This window comes from Alligator mississippiensis, chromosome 3 (genome assembly GCF_030867095.1).
Source record: "Alligator mississippiensis isolate rAllMis1 chromosome 3, rAllMis1, whole genome shotgun sequence".
NCBI classification, from domain to species: domain Eukaryota; kingdom Metazoa; phylum Chordata; order Crocodylia; family Alligatoridae; genus Alligator; species Alligator mississippiensis.
Genome location: NC_081826.1, coordinates 139363 through 166748, shown reverse-complemented (window position 1 = coordinate 166748; position 27386 = coordinate 139363). Strand labels below are relative to the sequence as shown.

At 46.1% G+C, this 27386-nt stretch overlaps 1 protein-coding gene, 1 long non-coding RNA gene and 1 pseudogene across 9 annotated transcripts; 2 read left to right on the top strand and 1 right to left on the bottom strand.

Annotated features, from left to right (window-relative positions):
* The first annotated feature begins 8428 nt into the window (after positions 1–8428).
* LOC132249205 (putative E3 ubiquitin-protein ligase UNKL) lies at positions 8429–16244 on the top strand (annotated as a pseudogene).
* A 1823-nt stretch (positions 16245–18067) lies between these two features.
* On the bottom strand, positions 18068–19173 carry LOC132249204 (uncharacterized). Its single transcript, XR_009460596.1, has 2 exons — positions 19109–19173; positions 18068–18229 (listed from the first exon to the last, which is right to left on the bottom strand). It is a non-coding gene; the product is annotated as an uncharacterized LOC132249204 (long non-coding RNA).
* Positions 19174–19623: 450 nt separating this feature from the next.
* Positions 19624–26990, top strand: LOC132249203 (uncharacterized). Of its 8 annotated transcripts, none has more exons than XR_009460594.1 (4): positions 20472–20817; positions 21722–21909; positions 22418–26144; positions 26716–26816. XR_009460594.1 is itself a non-coding variant. In XM_059723571.1 (4 exons), exons 1-4 carry the CDS (start codon positions 20472–20474, stop codon positions 26730–26732), a joined length of 810 nt encoding a protein of 269 aa, XP_059579554.1. In that variant the 3' UTR covers positions 26733–26990. The 8 variants fall into 8 exon arrangements, 5 of the variants coding, with proteins under 5 accessions (XP_059579554.1, XP_059579555.1, XP_059579556.1 ...); XR_009460593.1 differs by having other exon boundaries at positions 26722–26815; XM_059723571.1 differs by having other exon boundaries at positions 25886–26144; positions 26716–26990.
* Positions 26991–27386: the final 396 nt, after the last annotated feature.

Here is a 27386-nt window from a genome sequence, read left to right as displayed (position 1 = left end):
ACGTAGTCCCAAAACAATGAGCTAGATAAGGAGATAAATCTTATCTTCTTCCTGAAACTGGCTAATGGGCAACCTTTACAAACATTCAAACTATTTCATTCAATATGACACTGTGAACATAATAGTAAGGGTTATAATGTCCGAAGGAACCATTCTTAGGCCTCTAAATGCTGGAAGCTGTAAGATTCATAGATTCATAGATGTTAGGGTCGGAAGGGACCTCAATAGATCATCGAGTCCGACCCCCTGCATAGGCAGGAAAGAGTGCTGGGTCTAGATGACCCCAGCTAGATGCCTATCTAACCTCCTCTTGAAGACCCCCAGGGTAGGGGAGAGCACCACCTCCCTTGGGAGCCCCTTCCAGACCTTGGCTACTCGAACTGTGAAGAAGTTCTTCCTAATGTCCAATCTAAATCTGCTCTCTGCTAGCTTGTGGCCATTATTTCTTGTAACCCCCGGGGGCGCCTTGGTGAATAAATACTCACCAATTCCCTTCTGTGCCCCCGTGATGAACTTATAGGCGGCCACAAGGTCGCCTCTCAACCTTCTCTGGCGGAGGCTGAAAAGATCCAGTTTCTCTAGTCTCTCCTCGTAGGGCTTGGACTGCAGGCCCTTAACCATACGGGTGGCCCTTCTCTGGACCCTCTCCAGGTTATCTGCATCCCTCTTGAATTGCGGAGCCCAGAATTGCACGCAGTACTCCAACTGCGGTCTGACCAGCGCCCGATAGAGGGGAAGTATCACCTCCTTGGACCTATTGGTCATGCATCTGCTGATGCACGATAAAGTGCCATTGGCTTTTTTGATGGCTTCGTCACACTGCCGACCCATCTACCACGACTCTCTGGGTGTGACCCTCCAGCCAATTCGCCACCCACCGGACTGTGTAGTCATCCAAGTCACAGCCTCTTAGCTTGTTCACCAGTATGGGGTGGGATACCGTATCGAAGGCCTTCCTGAAGTCTAAGTATACGACATCCACCCCAACTCCTGTGTCCAGGCGTTTCGTAACCTGGTCATAAAAAGAGACTAGATTACTCAGGCATGATCTGCCTGCTACGAACCCGTGCTGGTTTCCCCTCAGCATAACTTGTCCTGCCGGGCTCTCGCAAATGTGAGCCTTTATAATTTTTTCAAAGACTTTGCCCAGGATGGAGGTGAGACTGACTGGCCTATAGTTGCCCGGGTCCTCCTTCCTCCCCTTCTTGAAAATGGGGACCACGTTGGCCCTTTTCCGGTCCTCCGGGACTTGGCCCGTGTGCCGCGAGCGTTCGAATATTCCCGCCGGTGGCTGTGCAATGACGTCGGCCAGTGCCTTCAGCACCCTCGGATGGAGCTCATCCAGGCCTGCCGACTTAAAGGCATCCAGTTCTTCCAAGTGACTCTGCACCATCTCAGGGTCTACGCATGGTAGTCTGGCACCTTGCTGCTGCCTCTCTACAACCCCCATGAGAGACTTGTCGTGCCCCTCACTTAGGAACACTGAGGCAAAGAACTCGTTGAGGAGTTCAGCCTTGTCCCCCCTGTCTGTCACCAATTGTTTCTGCCCATTTAGCAGGGGTCCTATTCCTCCCTGGGCCTTCCTTTTACTCACAATATATCTAAAAAACAGTTTCTTGTTGTCTTTTACTTGGGTTGCCATCCTCAGCTCCATGGTAGCTTTGGCCCGCCTAACTGCCTCCCTACAAGCACGTGCAGAGGAGGTATATTCATCTTTGGTGATCTCTCCCTGTTTCCACTTTTTATGTGCTCCCCTTTTGGCCCTTAGACTGCCCTGGATTTCTCTGGTCAGCCATGGAAGCCTCCTGGCCCCTTTCCCTTTTTTGTCTCGCTCGGGGATCGTCTTGCTTTGTGCCTGAAGGATCGTTTCCTTAAGGCACAGCCACCCTTCTTGGGCTACCATCCCTTCAAAACTCCAGATGGAGTTATAGATACTGCGGAAGGTAGGATCCAGAAGGACTTGGACAAACCATTGAAATATTCCAAAATCAGTCTGATGAAATTCAAAAGGAACAAGTGGAAAGTCTACTGTACCTGAGCCAGAATAATTGCATGCACAGATACAGACTGAGGAGAGACTGCCTAGGCTGTGCTATTGCTGAGTGGGACCTGGTGGATTATAGTGGACTATAAAATGAAAATCAGCCAACAGTGTGTTCTTGTTGCAAATAAAGCCAACAGTATGATGGGTTGTATTAACAGGAGTGTTACCTGTAAATCGAGAAAAATGGTTCTCCCTCTCTGTTTGAAGCTGGTGAGGCCTCACCTGGAGTATTATGTCCAGTCTTGGACCCCAGACTTCAAGGAAGATGAGGACAGATTGTAAAGAGTCCAATGGAGATCAACCAAAATGATTAGAGGCTTGGGAAGCATTATTTATGAGGAAAGACTGAAAGAGCTAGGATTATTAAATCTGGAGAAGAAAAGATTCGGAGGGTGGGGGTTGATAACAGTCTTCATATACCTGAATTGTGGTTATAAAAGGGTGAAGATGGACTTTTCTCTTTGCTGTAAGAGACAGGACTAGAAGCAATGGCCTCAAACTGCAGCAGAGGCAATTTAGATTGGAGATTAGGAAGAACTTTCTGACTATAAAGTTGCTAAATTTTAGAATTGGCTACCTAGAGAAATTGTGTGACCTTCATCCCTGGAAATCTTTAAGTGCAGGTTAGATAGATACTTATCTGGGATGGTTTATTCAGGCATGCCTTGAGCATGGGGCTGGATTAGTAGATGATCTTTTGAAATTCCCTCCAACCTTATTTTCATACAGTCCTAAAATCTTCAGTAAAGTAATGTATTGGGGGGTTCCTAACTTTATCCTTTCAGCTGTATCCTTATACTGTATGCACCTGTCGACAGTTATCTCCAACTTTCTTTAGTTCTTTGGCAGGGGGGATACAAAGTCACAAGGGAGGGGCCATAAAAGAATTTACTTTAAACTTATAAATAGTTAAGTATTACAGAATCACTAACGTTGTTGTTTACAAAAACCAAAAATGTGCTAGTAGGTGGTTAGCAAGCAGTAAATAAAGAGTTTAAGTAGTCAGTGTACAAGTGTGGATGTTAAAATGCAATGATATTAGAATGATAGAGCAAGGAAGATTAGTTTCTGTTAGTTAATTCCATGTGTGTGGATTAGATTTTTAACATTGATTTTTAACACATTTTCTATTAACACGTTTGCTATTGTCTGTTCCGTTAACAGTTCTTTGACAGATACCTTCAGTAGTTTTTTGTGTAGTTTGTGGCGGGCCAGTAGGGGGCGCTCCTGCGTTGAGCCGCCCACCTTCCAGGCTCCGAGTGCCTCCCACGCTCGGACTTGACGAGCGTGAAGCTGATGCTGGTCCTGACTCGCCGGTACACAAGAGTTTAATCAGCTCATCCTTCTTTAGCCTTCCCTTCCCTCTCTGTTTTGCCAGTTCTTTCAGTTCGGGCACAGTCATCCGGACATACTCGTCCGCCATCCTGACTCTCTACCCTATCCAGTCAACCTGATGCCAAATTAGAAATTGTTTGCTCAAGGGATTTCAGTGGCTCTATTCCTTTCCCCAAATTATGCCTCAATACAGCAGGGTATTTGGATCCCACTGCTACCACCATGTGTGGCGGGCCAGTAGGGGGCACTCCTGCGTTGAGCTGCCCACCTCCCTGCACCCGACCGCCTTCCAGGCTCCGAGTGCCTCCCTTGGGGTGCCTCCCGTCCGGCCGACCCCTTCCCTGGAGCACACCCGCTAGCCTGGGGTCCCGCTGCCACCATCCAAGGCTCTGGACTCACTTCTGGCTCTGCGCACCTTGGAGAACACAGGCCTGATTGTCCAATGGGTCCTAGACCCAATACCAGCACTTGGGGCATTTCCCCAAGTCAGGGGCTGATTAGGGAAGCCTCCCTTAGTCCACAGACCTAAGGGGCCTCCTAGGCATAATTTAGACCCACCCCTCAATAAGTCTCCCACACCGGTCACAAGGAGAACTTTATGGATTACAGGGGGTAGGGCGGAAACAGGGTAAAAGGTAGAGCAATATCATAGAAATATCAGAGGAATTCCATACAGCAAACTAGAATGGCTGATGGTAGCCGTTTAAACACGCATCTGAGTTACTGTAAGCTAAATATCTAATCGGATCTCAAGCAGCTTACTCACACTCATCGTCCAGAGGTGGTTGGAGTTTCCCTCTGGAGGCAGGGCACTCTTGGAGCATGCGGTGATGAGGAGAGAGCCCGGTTCAGATTCACCTGGATGACTGCATGGCTAATGGCTGCCTTCTTCCTGGCCCGGGCCTTTTTATAACCTCTCTGACCTCAGCAGCCCGGTCCAATCGAAGCTGCCCATACTGGCCACTAGCACTGGCCAATCTACAAAGCATCCCTGGCTACCTGGGCCCACGCGCAGGGCCGGGCTTTTCCCCCCTGCCCAGGTGACCAGAGCATTTGTCATGCAGACCAGGGAGGGAGATCCCCGCCCTGAGGGATTCAACACCAGCCTCTCACGCTGGCAGAGACAGGTCTCTTGAGAGGGGCACAGATGGTGGCATTTCTGCCACATAGTTGTCCGGTCATATTCTGCTTCTGATAGCTATGCACGGGAGACTCTTCTTGGGCTGGCAGTGCCCTCTGGGACCATGTTTGTACCTTCCATGTTCTCTGGTGCTCTCTGGTCATGAGCATAAAGGACAGAGAAACTACAACCATTCCTGTTCCTTACTGCTTGAGAATGCAAACCAGAACACATTTGGTAATCGCATCTCTATGCGTGTGCAATGTATTGGATAGTTGTCAGTGAGTTAGTTATTACCTTTAGACTATTGTCATAAAACAAGCACCATTCTGTATTACATTTGAAGATGTCTGAATCTACAGCACCTATAATATCAAGACCTCCCTGGACATGGCAGAGTCCAAGTCTCAAAGACTCTTCCTCTTGCAAAGGAGCTGATCCTATTATCAACAGTGGGCACTAAGTGCCTTTAAATTCCTTGGTGAAATTTGTATGGCGCCTTGGTGTGTTATGCATGACTCACCTCAGAAACAAAGTAGAAATCCAAAGAGAGGTCCTTTGTAGCACTTCCTCCTCAAGAGCTCCCTCCTTAGTACTGGAAGGCAAGAAATCTGCTATGGACCAGTCTACCACTTTCATAGTTTCATAGTCTGTAGGTTTGGAAGGGACCTAAGTAGATCATCAAGTCTGACCCCATGCCATGGCAGGAAAGAGTACTGGGGTCAAATGACCCCGGTGAGGTGTTTGCCCAGCCTCCTCTTAAAGACCCCCAGGGTAGGAGCCAGCACCACGTCTCTCGGAAGTTGGTTCCAGATCCTAGCCGCCCTGACAGTGAAGTAGCACCTCCTGATGTCTAGTCTGAATCTACCCTCTGCCAGCTTGATACCGGTATTTCTAGTCACTCCTGGCAGTGCTTGGGGGAACAGGGACTCCCCCAATGCCTGTTAGTCCCCCCTGACTAGTTTGTAAATGGCCACTGGATCCCCCTCAGCCTTCTCTTGTGGAGGCTGAACAGGTTCAGGTCCCGTAGCCTCTCCTCGTAGGGCCTGCCCTGCTGCCCCCTGACCATGCGGGTGGCCTCCTCTGGACCCTCTCAATGCTGTCCACATCCCTCCTGAAATGCGGCGCCCAGACCTGGACGCAGTACTCCACCTGCGGCCTGACCAGTGCCGCGTAGAGGGGGAGGATCACCTCCTTGGCCCTGCTCGAGATGCATCTGTGGATGCACGACAAGGTGCGGTTGGCCTTCCTGACCGCGTCCCCACACTGTCGGCCCATGTTCATTTTGGCATCAGTAATGACTCCAAGATCCTTTTCTGCCTCTGCACTGACGAGAAGGGAGTTCCCCACCTGTAGGTCTGCTGCTGGTTCTTCCTCCCCAGGTGCAGCACCTTGCACTGGTCAGTGTTGAAACCCATCCTGTTTTCATCTGCCCATCCCTGTAACCTGTCCTGGTCCAATTGCAGCCTATTCCTCCCTTCTAGTGTGCCCACATCCCCCCACATCTTAGTGTCATCTGCAAATTTGAACAAGGTGCTTTTTACCCCCTCGTCCAAGTAGCTGATGAAGAGGTTGAACAGTGCGGGCCCGAGGACCGAGCCCTGGGGGACCCCACTGCCCACAGCCCTCCAGGTCGAAAAAGACCCATCCACCACCACTCTCTGGGTGCGGCCCTCCAGCCAGTTCGAGTGCTCCACTAAGCTGCCAGCCCTCTCTGGACTATAGAGCACATAGGGGTTGAGAAAATCCCACTTGAGTCCTTCACACTTTTAGCCCAGCTCTTAATTAGATCCATCCCGGGATCTCCAAAGTAGATGTGTCTATATCTGAGCAGAATAAGAAGTGTCACAGATCCTGTTGGAGACGGATAGCCAGTCCTTGCTCTTTGCTAGTTGTTTTTTCCGATTCCACGGTCCCCACTCTCATACACATCAACCCTTACGGCAGGGGCTGAGCCCTGTCACAGCGTGGCCCAGGCAATTCTGGTACTCTGCCCTCATGAACTTGTTAACACAGACTCTAATCGTACGCCCTATAAACAAGTTTGCCTTCAAACTGTCAGAGTCATGCAAGTGGATGGACACATTTTATACCTAAGCCACTATTTATTTATCCATTTCATTTCTGTGTACTAAATGGCTGACAGTGACTGACAGAGTCATTTGCTTATTAATAGTTCAGAACATCCTGGCTAGCAGCATAAAGCAGGGGTTGGCAACGTACCAATTGCGGGCTGCATTTGGCCCATGGCAGCATGGAGAATCAGCGGCACCCTCCAGCCATGGCAGCAGAGGTGGCACCCCCAGAGTCCTATTACCTGGTGCTTTCAGTTTATTCTCTGTGCTGCATCATTAGGATGGCATCCCAGCATTCTAGCATCTGCCTTTTGCATCCATTCCCTTCCCAGCGTATGCTGATTGCCAAGGGGTATACAGCCCATGGCAGGGGCTGGGTAGCGAGCAGCGGCCTGCAGTGGCAGAAAGTTGCCAACCTGTGGCATAAAGGATTCTACCAGAATAATCTTTATTGGGCACAAAGGGGATGTCTTTACACATGCTCTGGGGGTGGGGGAGAGTGGGCACTTTTAACTAAAGCCCATTGAACCACTAAAGCTCTTGGGGCCACTCTAAGTAAAGTGCCCCCACCGCCATTTTGAAGCGCGGGGATGCTGAATAGATGAGACGTGGAGGCTGTTGGAGTGCGCTAATTAGTACGCTCCAGCAGACTCTATTGATTGAGTCTGTTCCAATGCGCTGTAAATACAGTGCGTCGGAGCAGCGCCCCTGCAACAGGCACCCACAAGGTCCTCAGTCTGGTCACTGATCCTTGGAAGGTCCTGTGTTGGCCATTCAGACTACCTGCTTGCCTTCAAATATTCAGGCCTTTGCATCATCTCTATAATAATGTGCATGCAGCAGATTTGCCTGATCAGCTTCCTCTGAGAGACGGTTATATTTTCTCCTGGCAGGCAGTAACTAAATTTCTTAAGGGGCTTAGTTATGTCTTTCTACCAATAATTTGGCAGGCTTATATCCCAGACAACAGTTTACTATAGACAGTGGTAATGGGTTTAATGTGACTTCTTTTAACCATGTTTTGAATTTATAACTTTTATTATATTCCAAAAGATTGATTCTCACTAGTTAGTAACAAAACAAGTTCTCAAAAACAATCAACTGTAAACTTGGCATTTCTGCTAACAAGGAAGATAGAGTATATGCATGCTATATGCATGCTCATTCATTGACACAGTTGTATAGGTTGAAATATGATTATTTTAGATTCTTAATTTGTATTAATCTAAATGTAGTAAATAATATATTTCTTTTACTAGATTATTGTTAATTTTTGCTTGGTTTTTGTCAAACCCTTTGTGGATAGAAACTGGAAAACAGTTAAATGCAGCAAACTTTATAAAGATCTTTTTTTCTCAATAAAACAATTTATTTGTTACACGAGAAAAAAGTTTATTTAAAATTTTTACATTTAAAACTTATTTCTTAAATAACAGCATGGTGAGGATTTTTATGATATCTTCTGTTGGGCCAACTGTATAATTGGGAGACAAGTTAGACGAGCTTTTGTGCATAAAATGCCCTGCAGCAGGTCTGAGAGAGAAACGGACACAGACTGAGCTAAATAACAGGAAAAAAAGTACTTTCGCTGACAAGGGCTTTGAACTGACTGTTTTGGGTACCATGTCCTGCACTAATTTAGAGACTGTAGATTCCATTCTCTTTGGTCTAGGTTTTATTTATAAATTTTTGGGGCTGAGGAGGGTTATTTTATGTTTATTTTTTAATTTCCATTTATGTTCTCAACTTCAAGTGAATTAGTCATTAAACTGAATTATATAAAATGATCCAAATAAAATACTCATTCTGCAACTGCAAAACTCTGTTTACAGAAGTAAGAGAATTGATCAACCTCTTTTAGTGGGGATGGGAGTTATGAAGTAACACATGGTTGACTTCCTAACATTTTTTTTCTATTTTTACATAGGTCAAAGATTACTGGGAAGTTCAGCTCCTGTCAATATTCCAGGTTCTCTTGCTCATTCCTCATCTTTACATTCATCATCTTCCCTTTCAACCTCTCCACTCAGTTCTCTTTCACAGTTGTTGTCTCAGTCTTTTATTTCATCCACTATGGCTCCTCACCAACAGCAGCCTCAGCCTTTGAAATCAGAACATAGCGTGTTAGGCACCTCAGCCTCTTCTCGTAACTCTTTAGGTAAGTCATTTTAAGGGCTAATCCTTTACTTTGCAAGTGGCTGAAAGGCACTCTAAAAATGAGTGGACAGAAGCAGCACAGAATTAAATACTGCAAGTCAGCCTGAAGTGTATATCAAATAACTGGATGAAACCAGGGATAACTTTGAAGTACTTCAAGTTAAATTTGGCCTTCCCCCGCAAGCATAGCTGGAGGGTGGTCAGCCCCAAAGCATTCCACGGTGCCTTGCTTTGCCAGTTTGCTTCCTGAAGTAGCCCCTCTATCACGCACAACTTTTCAGAGGGGAAGGGAAACCATAGAGAGGTTTATTAGCAGAAAGAAGAAAAAATTCTGGGAGAGGGTACTTGGTGCACAAGCAGTGGGCAGCCCATCCAACAATGGAGCTGGAAAAAGTAAGAATCACCCTGGTGCCTTGAGATGCAATCAGGGGTGCCACACAACGTTAGTGTTGTTAGGTATGCAAGCATGATTCACGTGATAAACGCATGAGATTTAAAACAGGATTCCATAGTATCAAAAACATTCTGCCCTGTTGGAGTCCTCCTGAGTTCTTTGCCACAGGAGAATTGCTCTAGTATTTTTCTGTAGTCAAAAAACAAGTAAGAACTAAGAGCTGGCTTTTTCCGAGGGGTGCCTTGAGTCTATCCATAGACACCTCGAGCCAAAAAGAAAAAAAAAAAGGTTGAGAGCCATTGAAGTCGGGAATGTGAAAGAACTGAAGCCAAATGTGATTTTTTTGGCTAAATTTGTTTGCAATAGAAAGACCCTCCTAGTCTTCCTCTTTCTTTGCAGGGCTCTGTTTTGTTAAAAAGAAGCAGATAACAATGACTAAGTATTTAGAAAAAATCGTTTTATGTAATGCTACATGTCTTTGTTACAAATCTTGAAACCAGCATAAACAATTAGTGGTTATCTATTTTTTCAGGTTTTTTGGAGATGCGCAGTGTGTTTATTTTTGTCTGTCTTGTGCTTGGCAGGTTTAAATGGTGTTACAGGTAGCGTTTGGGATTTTGTAACTGGGAGCTTCTCTCCTAGTCCCTCTCCTGTCTTGAGCAGTGGTACCACACCCTCAGCAAGTTCAAGTACCAGTAGAAGTGGGTTAACTAGAGTTAGACAGGAACTGGATGACGCCAAAAGAAAAATAAAATAATGGAAAGATTCTTGGCAACAAGTAAGGCAGGTATGTTAATATTAAATTGCATTTCGTTTCCTGAATAATTTTTAATTAAAATGTGTTTTACTTTGTTCTTTCTCTTTAAATCTTCATCTTTGGAAAGGAGAGATTTTATTTCATTCTGCCAGATTAATCAATCCTGACTTCTGGCCTTTCATCTTCAAATTTAGCTTGGGAGAATTAAGCTATAGCAGGCAGCTCACTTCCCTCAAGTCATTCTGCCTTTGTAAGCAAATGGCTTCAGGGAGCATATCTGACAGTGGCCTGTAGTACTGCTTCAGTAAATGGCAACATGTCGCTGAGGAGAGGAGAGAGCCTGGCCACAACTCTTCCGTGGCTGACGATATGGAGCAGATTAGACATGTAATCTAGTTTCCCCAGCATTCAGGAACTAGTGTTGGTATCTGCTTGACTCCTACAAAAGCACAACTGGGAGTAGAGTATAATGATAAGTTTTAGGTGTTCTCTCCTTTCTCCTAACATCACAGAGGACAAAGATGTTTTAATGCTTTCTACTTTAGGGGAATAGCCAGCAGAGTAGCTTTACTACCGTTTGAGTTTTCAACTCTTGCTATCAAATTAGGGTTGTTTGATCCATTTTTTTTTTCATGTATGCATACTCGCTCATGAGTGTTCTTAGTGATTTATAGACAATTGGAGATGAAATCCTTATTTAGACAAAAATCAAAAGGAGATGAAAAAGGGTGGTGAGAGGCATGGAGAGGATGAAGGAAACCATAAGCTCATGTGGTAGCTGAAGATCCATATTTTATGTATCTTGAGGACCTTTTATATTTAGGCCTCTGTTATTAATTTACAAAATATTATATCATGTTCCATAAATCTTTCTGTTATAGGCATGTGATGCATGGCAAAAAGAGGCCCAAGAGGCCAAGGAACGTGCTAATGTGGCAGACACGGAGAAACAGCTAGCCCTTTGGAAAAAAGAGGAAGTGGAAAATAAGTTTAAAAACCTTCAGGAACAGTCTATCCACTCCATTGCCTCATCTGAAAAGCTATGGAGATATAGAAACAATACCCTTACCAAAGCTTCATTCTTTACGAAGTCAGCTCCATTTGGATTTAGAAACCATAGGGAACACTGTGGATAGTGTTACTTCTTTGTTACTTCTGTTAAATGGATAGTTGTGTATATATAGATGTATATGTAGATGTGACTATATTTTTATTTAAAAATGGACAGTTTAACACCATTATATAGAGTGTTTACAGAGAGTTTTTAATTTCACTGAAAGAATACTAAGTTCATGTACATTGGGGCTTGAAATATGCCAGACTGAATTTCCCCAACTCAAATGATTCTTCACAGATTTCTCAGTGATAGAAAAATAGTTTTAAACCAGCTTTTAGCTTCAGTGCAGTGGACAAACAGTTTGGCAATTAAAGAGCTGTAAATATTTATCCTTGCATTACTGCCAAAATGAGACGCTGCACATTGGATTTTCTTTATTGAGCAATTCTTTTTTTCCAGGTAATTTTTCAGATCCATTCAAAGAAGTGTGTTGCATGCCGAGAACATAACCATAGCGTTGTCCTGCAGCCATGCCAACATTATGTCCTTTGTGAACACTGTGCAGCTAAACAACAAGAATGTCCTTGCTGCAAGACAAAAAAAATAAATGTGTGTCATGGTACTCATGTAATGTTAATGAATTAAATATTTTATGTTCTAGTACTTTATATAAAAATTGTATATGTAGTTATTAATCCATTTACTAGTGCTAGACTGATCTCCATTTTGACTTCTTAAGAGACGTTCTTTCCTGTTCCCCTAATATAGGAAAAGCAGTTTGGCTGCCTTTACTTGATTTCTTTCTATGATGCTGTTCTAAAGTTCCATATTTATTCCTTTCTTCACTTGGCCTTTTCAATTTTCACTTGCATTCCTGTTGCACAGGCTACTCAGGTTCAGTTCTTCAAACATAATCATGTCTTAAGGGTCCTTACCCACAATGCCTGAATGAGGGATTTATGCTTCTACTCTGCATCAGAATTCATGGAAGTTACCATGTAAGTACAGTGCTTGATAATAGGAGGACCCACCCTTCACCTTGTGTCTATGGTGTGCTATGTAGTCCAGTGCCAGTATTCTGGAGTCCGTCTGACACTACTGTTTACTGTTTACTACAAAGAAATTTGATTACCGTAAAAGCACTTTGTTAACTTTTTTTAAAGAGGTTATGTTATAAATTGCTTTAAGCTGCTTTCTAGGTTTTATGTTTGTTTTTTAATATGTGATAAAATGAAGCTTTTTATGTGTACTGTGAATTTAAAATATTTCATATCAGTTTTATTGTTAAATCATAGTATGGTAAATATGGAGTTAGATTTCATACTTTGACTTTATTACTTATTAAATGAACAATTAAAGAAAAATGGGAATTGCCTAGAATTTTTACAATTTTCGAGTTAACTTCAAACTAATAGTGTTTATAAGTATACCAGCAGAGAGGATAACTCTGAAAGGCACATAGGCTTACATATTCAGATATATTTCTAATTTTATTAAACAAATCAGTTTTCTCAAATGCTTGTGCATTTTGCATTACCCAGTTTGGATGTTTGTAGTCTGAAGAGAAGTATGCCTATAACTCCTAGCTGGTGTGGTACCCAGTAGGAACTGGTCACTTTTTTCAGATACCTATCCTTTGCATCCACTAAAATTGCAAACGACATGAAGGAAATGTCTCGTGTAAACAATTTCTATTACTTAATTCAAATGATCACCTTTGTATAATAATAGAATTTCAGTATAATACCTTGCAATGAACAAAATATCATAGTTTGTTTTTAAAGAAAGGGTGTGTGTGCATGTGTGTAATGTGCATGTGTGTACGTACACACACACACTCCCCCCTATAGTTTAACTGTAAAATTCTTAGAATATTTAATCAGGCAATGGTGCTCTTATACAATTATTTTTTAAGGTTGTTCATGTTTAACAATGATGATTAGGAGTAAGCAATTCAGGAGAAGTTAGTTACTGTATGTTAACACTGTCTCTTGTTATGTAACATTCTTTTACAAAAGAGTTAGCCTGTTTTTTCTTGTTAAGTGCAGGTGTGACACAAGTACAGCTTACATGGAAATGACCTACTACTGTGTTACGTAATGTATATACCACGATCGTATAGTATTCAATGCAAGAAGTTCATTTATATAAACAGCAAAGACCTTAATTTTTGAAGTTTAGTTGTGTTGCAATAAAAGCAAGATATACACCAAACATTTTCTTGCATCATGTCTTAGATATTTGTATCAGTGGTAAAGAATACAGGCCCCAATTCCAGGCTCCCTGAAATCACTGCATCTCAACTAAGATCAATAGACGTTGGGCAGACCCTTGGCTAGCAAAAATAAACATTTAATGTCGTCATTCAGTCTACAGAATGATCACCCCCTGATTACTGATATATCAACCTGTGAGAACATGGAGAATGTTTGAAAGCAAGAAAGGGGGGAACTAAAACTCCAAATGAATGAACTTTTTTAACAGAAACACTTAATAGAAAATTTAGAAATATAAAGGCACATGTAGCACACTTTTACAGGATTTAAATAGGGTTTAAACTTGGGCGTAATAGTGTAGCTTGATGCATTTTTTCATACAATTATAAAAAAAAAATCCTACCAAAATTGTTTATGAGATAAACGTAACATTACAATATAATTTCATTTTCCAAAGCATATTGTTTGTTTTGAAAGATTTTTCTTTAATATATAAGTGGAATTAGTTTACATTTTAAATTAAATGGTACTTCAATCACTAAGCTTTGCTGTGTGTATTAATGTACTTCTACACTTGTGTAATCTTTGCCAAAGATTTCTTTTGAATATTAATAACATTTTGGCTAAAGCAAAGCAAATAGGTAAGACATTTTAACAGTGACCAAATTAGGAAGTGATGTGTAAAATTACTGTAAATGTTTTTAAAACATGCAGTTGATTTCAGTGAATGTTATACTAAATCCATGTAGAATATGGAACAATGTTGTGCAGCTGTTGTTCTTTCAGAAGTAACTAAAATTCTTAGTGAAGATTTTCTTTTTAATATTTTAAATCCTGCCTAATGAAACATGGCCTCCTGCATCAATGTTAAGTTCTTTATTTAAAACATGCAGAAGTACAGTTTTGTGTTACCTTTGTTATATATATAGATATGTAGAGAGATATAGATATTAGGGCTGTGTGAAGCTTCGGTCCCTGATTTGATTCAGCAGAGATTCGGCCCGATTCGGTGGCCAAATCTCAGAATCCAAATCAAATTGGAGAACCCTTTAATCTCTCCGAATTGAGCGGGAACCTTCCAAATCGATTTGGAAAGATTCAGTGATTCGGACACAGACACAGCTTTAAATGTTTTCTCTACATACCTCAAGGCAGCAGGCCGGTCATGAATGCTGCAGTGCTGGGGTGGATGGACTGTCCCATAGGAGCACAGGGGGCTCCCCAGTGCGCTCAGCAGCAGACCCAGAAGCGGACCAGAAGCACTTCCAGTCCACTTTTGGGTCCGCTGGGGGGGGGGGGAGGTGCCCCCCCACCCCTGACTCGGCGACTGGTGCCTCCTGGGTCTGGGGGAACACCTGGGGTCTCTCTGCAGCTGATTGCAGAGCTGGGTGGGGGGGGCTGCATGCTCCCTGCCAGGCCTGGAAGCGTACCAGAAGTATTTCCAGTCCACTACCGGGTTTGCCACGGAGCACGTGCAGGCCCCCCCCCGGACTCCTGTGGGACACTCCATGCGCCCCAGCATCGCAGCGTTCGCAAGCCGCACCGGTACCTCGAGGTATGTAGAAAAAACATTTAAAGCTGTGTGGATGTCTGAATTGCTGATTCTCCCACTCAGCATCAAACTTCAGGTTCAGATTCAGCCAAATCAAGTCAGGGACAGTGATCCGATGCTTCTATATCTAGACAGATAGATGTTTGTGCATTTACCCATTATCCTGAAGCCTTTTCTCTGTTTTCTTTTTCTTTGGTCTTTTCTTTTTCATATATATAAAAAAAAATCTTTAGCGGACACCACCAAACGAGCTAACGGCAAGGGCAAAACAAATTGTCACAGTATCATTCAGAGTTTTGCAAGTGCCGCCTTCTTAGAATGAAATCAGCCACATTTTAAGTAATGTATAGTTACTAATGAGGAAAAAATTGCACGTTTCCCCTCAGCTTCTGTTGAATTGAATTTTGGATGCATTAAAATTTGAATCTTTTGTCAAGTGTGGAGGAAAGACCAAAGAAATGTTTCTGTGATTTAAATTCTCAGATGGAGCATCTTATTTTTAGTTATAATGAAATATCTTTAGGTAATTACACGCACCATGTTGAACATTCACATGAAAATGCTATAATAATTTTTTGAAGGAACACTTTTTTGCAAGGAATTTATAAGCAAGATTTTCTGGTTTTGTTTGTTTGCTCTCTTTCCAGCCAATGAACTCCAGTAAGGAATAATTGCATCCATTTTACAGTGACACTCTTAAATGCAGGATAATGAAATATGTGCCGTTTAAATTGATTGTTGAAAAAAAAATATTAAAAGGGAAATCTTTACATACGTGATTTTTTTTCTTGTTCTGGTGACATACTATCTGGAAACAAAATGCACTAAATGTATTTTAGCAAAAATACAGCATAATTTGTTGGAATAACAAATACTATATAAATATAAAATAGACTAACTTGTTAGGTTTGTTTTTGTATTTGAAGAAAATGTGACCAATGATCATGTAAGTGTGTGGAAAAGTACAAATTTTTATGTGAATGCCATTATGTTCTCACATGTATGACTATTTTATCCTGGGGAATAACAGATTAAAATTACAGTTTCTCAGGGTTTAACATTTAAGAACTGTAATCTTAACAGAATATTTGCTGATTTCAGATAGATCCCAAAATGCATGTTACTGGTTTGTTAAAATTAGTCTTTTTGAATAGCAAATTATTAAAACATATCTGTTTTGTTATGTATTGCCATGCAGAATATCCTAGTATTAAATATAAGTAGAAATATTATTGTCACAATATATTTGTGTAACTGTGGTCAACGAAAGACCTTAACTGAATATGAAATTTTCACTTGTATTAATTTATGGAAGCATTAATGTTCTGAGTGTATAGGCAGAAATGGTATTGTGAATTGAATTGTTCTTAATACAGAAGGTATTATTTATAATGCATAATCATATACTTGTAGTGAATTGTTTAAAATTGTTAACACTTGTTAAAACTTTTTTACACTATAGCATTTATGCAATGGTTTACAGAATTCATGGAATTATTTTTATTATCAATATGAAAATAAAAGTTTTGATTTTTAATTATTTTTGTCTTCATAGAATACTGACATTGAAGTCATCTGATTTACTGTCAATATATATAAATAGAACTTTGCATTTTAATTTGTAGACATATAATAGAGAAGGTTTTCCTTGCTAATTTGCTTTTAGACTAATCCTCTGGAATCAGATTTTGGCATCTCTGACATAATTGGGTTTCCTGATCTTTAAAGTAGAATCTATGCATATTACCATCGAAACAAATGATTTAGGCAGCACCGATTAGTGAAGATGTTAATCTGATAATGTAATTAGTGTTGTATAAAGTTTCTTTTCTTATTCCTTCTGTAATGACCTACCAGTAAGGACAATAGAATTGGGATGCTTTCTCTTTGGAGAGAATTGATACAAGCAAGGAACCTCTAAGGATTATTACAGGAGTATTGAAAAATCATGCAGCTACAGCAGTGGATAAGGTTAACTCTTAACTCCTCCATGTGTTTATGCAGTTGAAGTGACATTTCAGCAGCTGGGGAGAAAAAAATAAATTGTTGGAGAGAAGAATCTGGGACAGAAGTGGTAGCACCACCTTTCAGTTTTATGTTTGGGGTTTGAGATTGGGATGAGTTTGGGATAAAGGGTAGGGGAGCATTGAACTAAAGTTGGAATTAGTGTTGCACGTGCCAAAAGGCAGTATTATGACTTAGCCTGACCTTCAGTATAACATTAACATCTACTTAGCTACAGCTTGTCCCTGGAAATGTCTAAGGTCTGTAACCACTTTTCTTCCAGTAAACTTTTTAAGGTTTAAAAGAGCTGCAGCTACACACATGCAGAACTGGCTGTGTCAAACCAGTGCCTAGCATGTAGGTGCCTGGCTCATATCCACACCTCACTGGAATTCACAGATTAGGTCAGACCTCCTGATGTGGGATCTAGTGTGGCAGGCACTTTCTCAGTACATACCTACCCAGGTGGGTCCCTGACAAAGCACAGCTGGAATAGATGACACTACCTCTTTTGCTCAGATACCCGGGCATTAGAGGCAGTGTGTGGCAGCAGGGAGTCTTTGGCAACAAGGCCGGACCAAAACAGTAGGTGCAGGTACCAGTTCGGGGTTGGTAGGGTTGTAGAGGCTGTGCAACGCAGTGGCTGTGGTGACATGCTCTTTGGAAATGATCTGGGCTGGCACCAAGAGATTATACTTTTCCACTCTAGCATACTCAGTCTTGTTGTCACCGTACCATATTCTAAATAGCCATAAAGAATTGGATTTTTCTCATTAAAAGATAAAACATGAAATTATTACAGCTTTTACTTGTAAACACTATTAGTGGTTTCCATAAAAACATTTTATCTGTCGTAGCCAAATACAGCAAAAATCCATGCGTATACTCATACTGTTTAGGCTTATACAAATTCAGAGTCTGCGTTTTTCTTTGTGGTGGTTCAGTCATTGATCACGCTTGAGACCTATAATTCTTCGCTGGTGACCTACACTTGTGTGATCTGCCAGTGTAAGAAAATTATTTTACATTTTAGCCTTTACATAGCTGTGCATGTCTTGGGTTGTTTTCATCGTGCACTACATAACGTTGGGCAGTGAGAATCTTAAATGTCATTGACTGCTATCCATCTTTGAGGCTGAGGGGGAGTTATGGGCAGATTGATTGGAACATTTACTCCATTTTGCATTTTCTGCCTACATACACAAACATGACTACTAAAATAATGCATAGGGCTGTGATAGAAAGGAACAGTCCAGTAACGGGGGGTGAGCTTTCAAACAATATTTTCACCAGCTAGCTTTACTTGGTTCCATCATTTTCTTCTTTTATAACAAAGACCACTTACACTCGCAGTACTAGACTCTTTAGTGGTTTTTATTTACTTTTTTGTGCCGCGGGGAGCTGGGGGGCGGCGTCCCCCTTTGCCCGAAGCCGCGCGCCGCGCTTCCGGACCGGTGCTGCCTGGCGGGCTCCGGTCCGACCTGTGTCGGTGCCAGCAAGATTTCCACGGAGTTTCCCCTTTTTGAAGGAGAAAAGAAAAAAGAAAAACCCGTTGTTCAGTGAGAAGTGCAAGGAATCACTTCAAGTCTAGTGGAGAGTTGGGGAACGTCGCTGTAAATTAAGTAAAATATTGAGCCGAGGGGATTGAAGCGACAGTGTTAATGGTTGTGTGCTTGCTTTGGGAAATGGCGTGTAGGTTGTAGCCATGTTGGTCTAAGGATATAGGCAGACAAGGTTCCTTGGATCTGGTATCTTTTATTAGACCAACCCAAATTTGGTAATAAAAGATATCAGATTCACACAAGGAATCTGTGTGTGTGTGTGTGTAGGATAGGTGCCATAATTAGCAGTGACCCCATTACTGCCTACAGAAGGGGAAATCCAGATAGGTATGTCGATGTTTGCGTCCCGACCTACAATGATAAGTGCAGCTCATACATCTATAGCAGGGGCATTGTGCACCCACGGCGAGTGTCAGAAATACACTTGTGGGCGCGGCCTCCCGTGCTCCGAGCTGGGCGCAGCAGCCGCCACGTCGAGGCACCGAGGGGAAATCCCTGCAGAGTGCTGCCCTCCTGTGGCCACGCCGGGCATGGCAGCGTGGGGAACAAGCCGGCTCCGTGCTGCGGCTCACCCGCGGCCCTGCAGCCCGGCTTCAAGGCAGAGGAAATAAAGGCGGCTCCGCGCTGCCCTCCTGGGGCTGGAGCGGCGCTTGGAGCCCGGAACAAAGCCGGCTCCGTGCCGCCCTCCCTGCGCTCCAACCTGCGCGCTGCAGCTGGGTTTTCAAGCCAAAGAAAAGAAAATCTTCCCCTGCGCTACTTCCCTGTGCTTCCATGTGGGCTTTGCAGCCGCGAGAGGAGGGCAGCGCGAGCACGAAAAGCGGCTCCAGCCGCGCACCTGTAGCTCAGGCAGGCGAGAGATAAAAGCAGGGAGAGAAGAAAAAAGGCCTCGCTCGTTCGGGGCGGTACCGGAGCAGTGCCCGCGGCCGGGGCCAGGCGGGTTCGCGCTGCTCGGGGCGGACATACGATACCCGGGACATTGATCCCAGCCCGAGGAGCGCGGCAGGCCCAGGATCGGAGTCTCGCGTTTCTATTGGCCATATTAAGGCCTGAGGCGATTGGGTGGAGTTGTCACTTGGGCGGGATCAGGGCCGCTCCGCCCTTCTTCCCTCTGATTGGCCTCTGCTGGCGGAGGCGGGTCCAGGCGAACGCCCTCCTTGTTCGCATTTTGATTGGCTGCCGGGGAATGGTGGGTGGTCTGCACTCTTCTGTGTTCTGATTGGTCCGACTCCGATTGGATCCTTAGCGGTCCTCTTTGGCTGTTCGTCTGTCTCCCCTGGTCAGCTGTGCTCAGAGCTCACGTCCCGCAGCTGGCCCGGACACCCGGGCGGTCCCGGAGCGCTGCGGCAGGCTGTCCTGACGGCCACGGCGGTTCGTGCTGGAGATTGCGTTCCCCGCCCTGCGGGGCCTGTCAGGCTCTCTTCTGAGGTTGGTGTTGAAGCCTGAAGCTGTCTGTCCCAGTGCCCCTTTTCTCTCCTACTCCCGCCTGCGTAGCCTCCCTGTCTCCTAGATAGGCTGAGAGGTGGTCTAAGGGCGTGCACGGGGGCCCCCAGGAAGGACTGTTTGCTGCTAGGCTGACGCTGAAACCTCCCTAGAGAGCACTTGGCAAAGCACACTCTTCTGTTTTAAAGAGAAATGGCTATGAAAAACCTTGTTCAGGAAGCACCACGAGACATCAGTTCAATTCTACGGGAGAGTTTGGGATCTTTGGTGTAAAATAATTGAGATAATTGAGAACAGGGGATTCGATTCACCTGATGGTGTTATTTATTGCGTACTTACTACAAAAACCTGAAACTAAAGACATGTATCCAATCAGGATATGTTCGTGTGTGATCCTGCTACTATCTCTCACTCTGTCTCTATAGATGGGGATGGTGATATAGATATGCATGTATTCTCCCGGAGCAGCCGGGATTTCAAGCCAGAAAAAGTAAAATCCTGCCCTGTGCTGCTCCCTTGCTTTTGAACCTGGGCTTTGCAGCCAAGACATGAGGGCAGAGAGAAAAAAAGACCCGGCTCGGGCCGCGCACCGGTTGCTCAGGCAGGGGGGAGATGAAGGCAGCGAGAGAAGAACAAAGGCCCCCTCGTGCGCGGCGTAACTCGGACAGTGCCCGCGGCGGACGCACGAGTCACGGACGTGGATTCAGGGCGGGAGCGCAGCAAGGCCGGGATCGGAGGCTCGTGTTCCCATTGGCCACATGAGTCGTGAGGCGATTGGGTGGAGTGGCCGCTTGGGCGCAGTCACGACCACTCCGCCCTTCTTTGCTCTGATTGGCCTGTGGCGGGGAGGCGGGACCAGGAACCTGACCTCCTATTTACATTCTGATTGGCTGCCGGGGACCGGTGGGGGGGGTGTGCGGGCTTCTGTGTGCCGATTGGTCCGACTCCGCCCCTCAGCGGCCCCGCTCCGCTGTCCGCGTGCGCCTCACGGGTCCGCAGTGCCCGGAGCCCACGTCCCGCTGCTGGCCCGGACGCCGGGCGGGCCGCGAGAGCTGCGACCGGCTGTTGTGGCGACCACGTGCGGGAGCGCCCGGCGCGGCGCTGGTAACGGCCACGTGTGAGCGAGACGCGCGGGCGGGAGCGGCGCCCGGGCCGGAGCAGGCCGAGGCGCCGGGCAGGGCCCTCGTGGCTGCCCGGCCGGCGCTTGCCTCGAGGAGGCAGCAGCGCTGCGGCCGGGTTTGTGCGCGGTGCCGCCGCTCCTGCCACCGCTCGCCCCGCGCCTGCGCCGTGTCGCCGCTCCCGCCCCGCCCCCCGGGGGCCCGGCCCAGCCCGGCCTCGGGCCCCGGGGGGGGCGCGGGGGGCCCCGGTCGGGGGCGTCGTCTGCACCGGGGCGGGGCGGGGCGGAGCGGAGCCAGCGAGCGGGACGTGGGGCGGGGCGGGCACGTGCGTGGGCTCGTGGGAAACCCGCCATTTGGTGTGGTGATTTGGGAGCGTTTGTATGGAAACGTTTGTGGGTTAGGGTTGTGGGATTAGGGGGTTGTTCCTTTGTTTGTTTGAAAACGGATCATTCTGTGTGGTGATAAAGGACTTTAAAAAAATACTGTGACTAGAAAACTCATGATTTGGGAACTGTTTGTGAAAACGTGTATGGAAATATGGTGATTTTGTATAAAGAAAACGGGTGGATATTTTAGGGTCACTTGGGAATTTTTTTGTGTGACTGGTGTGTTGTGGGGCCGATGGCAAACTGTGTGGTGGTTGGGTAAGTGTACTGAAACGTGGTTATGGTTGTGTGAGGGAAATGGCATGGGGATTTGGAAACCTGTCTTGAGGGCATGTGGTGGTTTTGTGTGGAAAACCAGCCTTTTTATGTCGTGATATGAGAACTCTTAATGGAAATGTGCTGCACCGGGTCAGTGAGGGTCATCTTATCCCTGCGCTGCGGTAAACGGTGCGTGCGTTTTCACTCGCGTGAAAGTGTCTAACGCGGGTCTGCCCTTTCTCCCAGGCTGCTCCTCGTGCCCCCGTCCTTGGAGCCGGCGTGTCAGCGAGGGGCCTCAGCCACAAAGAATTGGGCCTTGGGGCCGAAGGACCCCCAGGAGCTGTCATGTCTGCAAGGGTCGCTCCAGGGACTCAGACGGGTGTGCGGGGCCTGCAGCGCTGCCTCGCCAACAGCCGAGGCGCCACGGGCGACAGGTGAGTACGTGTTTCTGCTTTGACACGCTCACTGGACACTCAGCTTCTGCCTGGACACACATTGTCCACATGTCCTGCTCCAGCCTTCCAAAAACAGTGACCTGCACGTTGGTTCGCAGGATACTGGGGGCCCAGACCCCACAGATTTTGTATTCTCCCTGCCTGTGCCTGGACCAGGTGCTGAGCACTTGGATCTGTGCAAGTTTCTGCACTTGTTAGGCACCCAGCCCCTGGGACAGCTTCTGTCAGCCTCTCCTAGTCTCGTGCTTCCTCAGAAGGCTTCCGTGAGATCCCCTGTCCCGTCCCAGTCTGCAGCAGGCCTGCACCACTGTTCCCCAGGTCCCTTTAGAGTTGTAGGGGAGGGGGGAGAATGCTTCTTTGCCCCCTGCTCTTTGCTTCTGTCAGCTATAAGCTGTTTATCTGTTTTTGTTTCCCTTTTCCCTCCTCTGTCTGTGCTGCCACTGCCCGGCCCCTCTGCTTCACCGTGGCCGTGTCATTCTTGCTGCAGCTGTCCAGAGTCTGCACCTGGGTTGCCCTAGGGCTCCTCTCTGTACATCACTTGTTTCCCCGGGCCAGGAGACAAGGACAGGTACCAAAACTGGCCCTATCTCATCCCTGCTTGGGGTCTTTCAAGCAGGGCCTGGAGCCTGGAGATAAAGGCAAGGGGGGGGGGAACGCCTCTCAGTGCTGGCACCCTGTGACTAACGCTGGGCTTTGCAGCCAGGAGACAAAGGGCAAAACACTCTGCTCTGTGTCAGCAGGGATCCGGGTTTCCCTCTTCCCATGGAAAAGTGAGATATCTGTAGGTGGCCCTGGCATTCCCTGCAGAAATGGGTCACCTGGTGGGCTGCAGAGGCCCTGGGGAAGGGCAGCAGGTTGGGAGCCCACAGCTAGCAGCCTGTCCTCAGCTACACACAGATCTGGGGGCATGGGTCCCTCTGCCCCTCAGGAGTGTGCGCAGCAGCAGGGAGCTGGCGCCCCCCAACCTGAGCCCACAGCAGGCAGGCAGTGGGTGGGGGGTGCTGGGCTTTGCTCTACTGAAGGAGCTGCTGCCTCCTGTCAGGGGCAGGGAGCTGTGGGCCTGGGTCCTGTAACCCTGGCAGCTGAGGGCTCCCCCTGGCAGGGCTGGGGAGGTCAGGGTGTGCAGGGGAGTGAGGGGCCTTTCACTTTAATCATGGATTTGGGGAGTTTTATCAGAGAATTAGCAGCAGGGTTTATTTATCGGAGAATAAGCAATTTTTTTATCAGGGAAACCAGGATCTCTGGTCATTAGAGCAGTGTATGTGAGGTGGGTGCCCGCAGTGTTATATGGTGTGTGTTGCACACACGCTTCCCGGGTACTGCTCTGAGACAGGATCCTAGTGTCAGAGCCCTGTGCCTGCCATGGGCAGCGGGAGCACTCCCACAGCAGCCCAGCTGCAGCACTGTTGTGTGCTCCGCGCATGAGTGGCAGCTTGGAGCCAATGCATTTGGGGTCATCCCTTAGGGTGGCTCAGGGTGGAGCAGGCTGAGGGTGCTGTGCATGGCCCTCGTGGCTGCCAGGCCGGCGCTTGCCCAGCGGAGGCAGCAGTGCTGTGGGTGGGATCTCCTGTGGGCACGTGCGGGGCAGGGCATGGAGTAGCATGTAGGGTGGGTAGGTGTTTTGTGCGCGGTGCCATAGCCTGGCCACTCCATCCTCGAGCCTTGGAGCTGGTGCTGCTGGGACACTGCTCTGCACCGCCTGTCCCGGCCCTTCTACTCACCGCATGCATGAGCAGTCACCGCTCTCCTGGGGTGGCCAGTGCAGCGAGGCCATGTGGTGCAGCTGTGGCCAGAGGGGTGGTGGTGTGGGTGGGAAGGACCTGGCACTGAATGGACACGGGGAGGGGGTGTTTCGGTAGTGTTGTGGGGGGTGTTTTAGCAAATAGGAAGCTAGGATTCTGGACTGGTCTAGGGATTGTCATGACACCTCCTTCAATGAGTGATAGAAAGGCTTTATGTACTAGAAGTATTCAAAGTCAAGTCAAATGAGCCCAAACCAAAGCAGAGTCCAGTAATTAGTTATAAGGTGATGATTTCTCACCAAACAGGCATCAAAGAGAAGGTCTGTTTCTCTTCAACTTCTCACGTAAACTGGGCACGGCAGCAGTTGGTGTCAATGATTTCTCACTGTTGAAGCGCGCGCTGTTAGCTGTTTCACTGGCTGTGTTATACCCTTAGTCCCGCATCTTGAAAGCATTCTTTTAGTTGTAGAGAAGAGAGTCCCCAGCAGTGATTGCCAGGAAAATCCTGTTAATCCTGCTCATTATTGGTATCAGAAAGTTCCAATTGGAATGAATGACCTTCCTCAGGGACAAGAGGTTATCCATTTCTACGAAGTTTGGAACGTAGCTAGAAACTGATTAACCACCAGGAAGAACACAAGTGTCGTTGGAAAACAAGGTAAATCACAGAAAAACAACAGAGGCAAAACTAAATCGGGAGGAGACACCTGTCCCAAACGGAGAATCTCTCTTCTTGCACATAAACACGAGTTAATTGCAAAATAAATATTTACCATAATCAGTAATCAAAGATAGACATTTCACAAAGTTACATGAAATCCCATGTCCTGTCCCGGCCTGCACTACTGTTTCTCAGCTTCCTTTAGGGAGTTGCAAGGGAGCGTAGAGAATGCTTCCTTGTCCTCTGCTCTTTGCTTATATGAGTTTTAAGGTGTCTATCTGTTTCAGTTCCGCCTTTCCCTCCTCTGTCTGTGCTCCCTGTGTCTTTTGTATATGCTGGACGTTGATGTAAGCCAGGGGCTGGTAACTATTTGGACCTGTGGACCACTGAGGTGGTTCTGGGGAGGTGCAGTGGGCTGGTCAGCACTGCCTACCCTGAATAGCCCAGATCCCGTGTGCCCTGTGGTTCCTCCCCCTACTGCCAGCAGTGCGCAGCCTGAGCCCCAACCCCAGCCCACTCTGCACCTGCTCTGGACTCTCCCTGGCCAGAGCGGATGAGCTGGAACTTGTGTGCATAGCCCTCAAGGAAACAGAAGGCTAAATATACATCATAAGAGAAACTTGTAAAAAAAAAAGTACAGAACAGATGTCCTGTACATGACAAACACTTCCCTCAGCAAACATCCCAAGGTATAGGGTGTTAAAAATGTCTGAACCATTCATTGATTGTCTGGGGTTTGACAAACAAACCATCACTTGTACAAGCTACTGCAAATGTGCCCATTTGATATTGAAATACCCCAAGACAGGTTTAGTGACACCTCTAAGTATCCAGTCTGGCTGCTCAGGCCCATCAGCTGTAAATTGACCTACGAGATGTACAAGGTTTACATGTAGACAATGCAAGAACAGGAGTCAGGCAATTAATAGTTACGGTGTGATGATAAACATCTTTTCCTCCCTGTTTGTTTGGACTCTAATTGGCCAACTATCAAGGAAAAATGCCTTGAAGTTGTACAATTGAATAGTATAAGAACAGAATTTGCAAGGAAAGTGTGTGCTATAAATGAACCAAAGTGTGTGCATGTGTGTAAATACACGCACACAGAGCACAAGGCTCTCATGGGCTGAAGTTCACTTTATCTAATTCTGTGTGTGCAAGTATATGTTGTCTCTGTCTGGTTAGTCTATAGGGTGCTAATTTACTCGGCCAATTACTTGACTTGAAGCTAACATGGCTAAGTGTCTCTTTGCTTACCATCCTTTGCTTCAAACAATACTTAAAAATATCAGGGGGGGGATGGGGCGGGGAGGAAGATGGCGAGGATGGAGTAGTTAACCTTGTTGTCAACTCTAAGTTCCTTGTCGCCGATCTTGCATATCTATAAGAGGGCTTTACAAATTCTGTATTCGTGAGTTGCTTCTCAGCCCTTGGCTAGAACATATTCTGTTAAGCATATGAAATCAACATGACGGCAATTAGTTGGGAGTTCAGGGCCAGAATTGAAACTGAATTCCATATGCACCTGAAGCTTCATGTACCAATTGCTCAGGATGAAATGGCACTTTCTCTCGGCTATGCTGCATCTATGGAGACAACAGTGCATGGGGACTCTGTGGTTTCTGGCACTTATGAGCAGATGCAGAACTCAGCTGAGGCATCCCAGTTCCTGGAAGCATCCTTCTCAGGACAGAGGTCCAGTCAGGAGCTGGATGAAACAACACGATCTGACATCTCTGAAAGACTGTCCGTGGAAGATGTCGAGTCTGAAACTGGCGCCCTTGAGACCACGAACTTAAAGGCCCACAAAGGTGAGGACCAGTGTTGCTTGAAACATGAGCGTCAGCCTTACAGACCTGAGTATAGCGTGATGGTCACATCTTGTGGCTGAGTAACTGTCCACTTGTGCAGTGGGTGAGGATAACTTCATTCCTTATCTGTTTTGCTAATCTACAAGGTGATATGCTTTAGGCAAGATGGTTGTGATTATTTCTGGAAGATATGTCAAAGCAGTCACTTTTTAGCAAACAAACAGCCAACCTGTGTTAGCAGCACAAATTGCAGGAATGGGACTTGGACTGGCATGTTCTCCAAGTAGGTGCGCAAAGAAAAGGAGCAAGCAAGGTGCAATGTCAAATACAAGGCAAATATGAAGTCAGTTTTAAGACTTATTTTGCCAAGTGTCCAATATTATAACTGCTAAAAGCAATGGGACAGTTGAGGGAGACCTTGCTACAGAACTTTTGGGAACTGGTGAAACTACTAATTGTGTGATGCAAGTTAGTAATGTAGCTTGCCTAATGAAACAAAACATGTCTATGTAGGTGAAATACTTACTGATGGGGAGATGCAATAGTTTATAAATGGCATTTTTTTTTTGAGCTCTAGAGTCGCAATGAAGTCAGCCTTATGACTGGAATGAAGTCAGCCTTATGCATGGAAATGCAAGTACAGATTTAAAAAAAAAATATTGATTGATTGATTTTTTTTGTAATATTCTTGTGTCCCAGGCCAAATCAATTCCAAGTCCGTGAGTCATTCAAGAACAATATGTGACCCTAGTACCAGCAAACATCCTCCACCCCCACCTGGGGCTTCAGATGCTTCCAAATCATTTGGCAGGCATCTTACGCGCAGCACCAAGCTCAGAGGTTTGGGGTTCAGATGCCCTCAAGTTTTGCTCGTCCTCAGCCATATGGCCTCAGGAGCAAACTAGAGAGTGTGCGGGCTGGGAGCGGTCCGAGGCTTTTGGGGGCGCGCGGCGGGCTGTGGCCAGCAGCCCTGGCACGTGGGTTGGGGAATTCAGCACGGCGGACTAGAATTAGGCACGGACTCGTAGCGGTTGATTAAAGATTATTTTACTTACACCATAGATGGTCACGGTGCAGGCAGGAAAACTTGCTTAAGTTGCAGTTACAAACGAAAAGAAAATTTGCACGAACAAGACCCGTAGAAAACTCGAGCCATTGAAATAACCCAGAAAGAGCTCTGGACACACACACGCACACACACACACAGTTTGCTAGGCTCCGTGGACCGAGCATGCAGGGAAG

Excerpts from the sequence above, each read along its gene's own strand:
- LOC132249203 (XM_059723569.1), top strand. The coding sequence starts at position 20,472 with ATGAGTCGTGAGGCGATTGGGTGGAGTGGCCGCTTGGGCGCAGTCACG. Across the intron at positions 20,818-21,721 it reads GAGCGCCCGGCGCGGCGCTG|GCTGCTCCTCGTGCCCCCGT; the intron begins GTAACGGCCACG and ends CCTTTCTCCCAG. Across the intron at positions 21,910-22,417 it reads CGAGGCGCCACGGGCGACAG|CTGTCCAGAGTCTGCACCTG; the intron begins GTGAGTACGTGT and ends TTCTTGCTGCAG.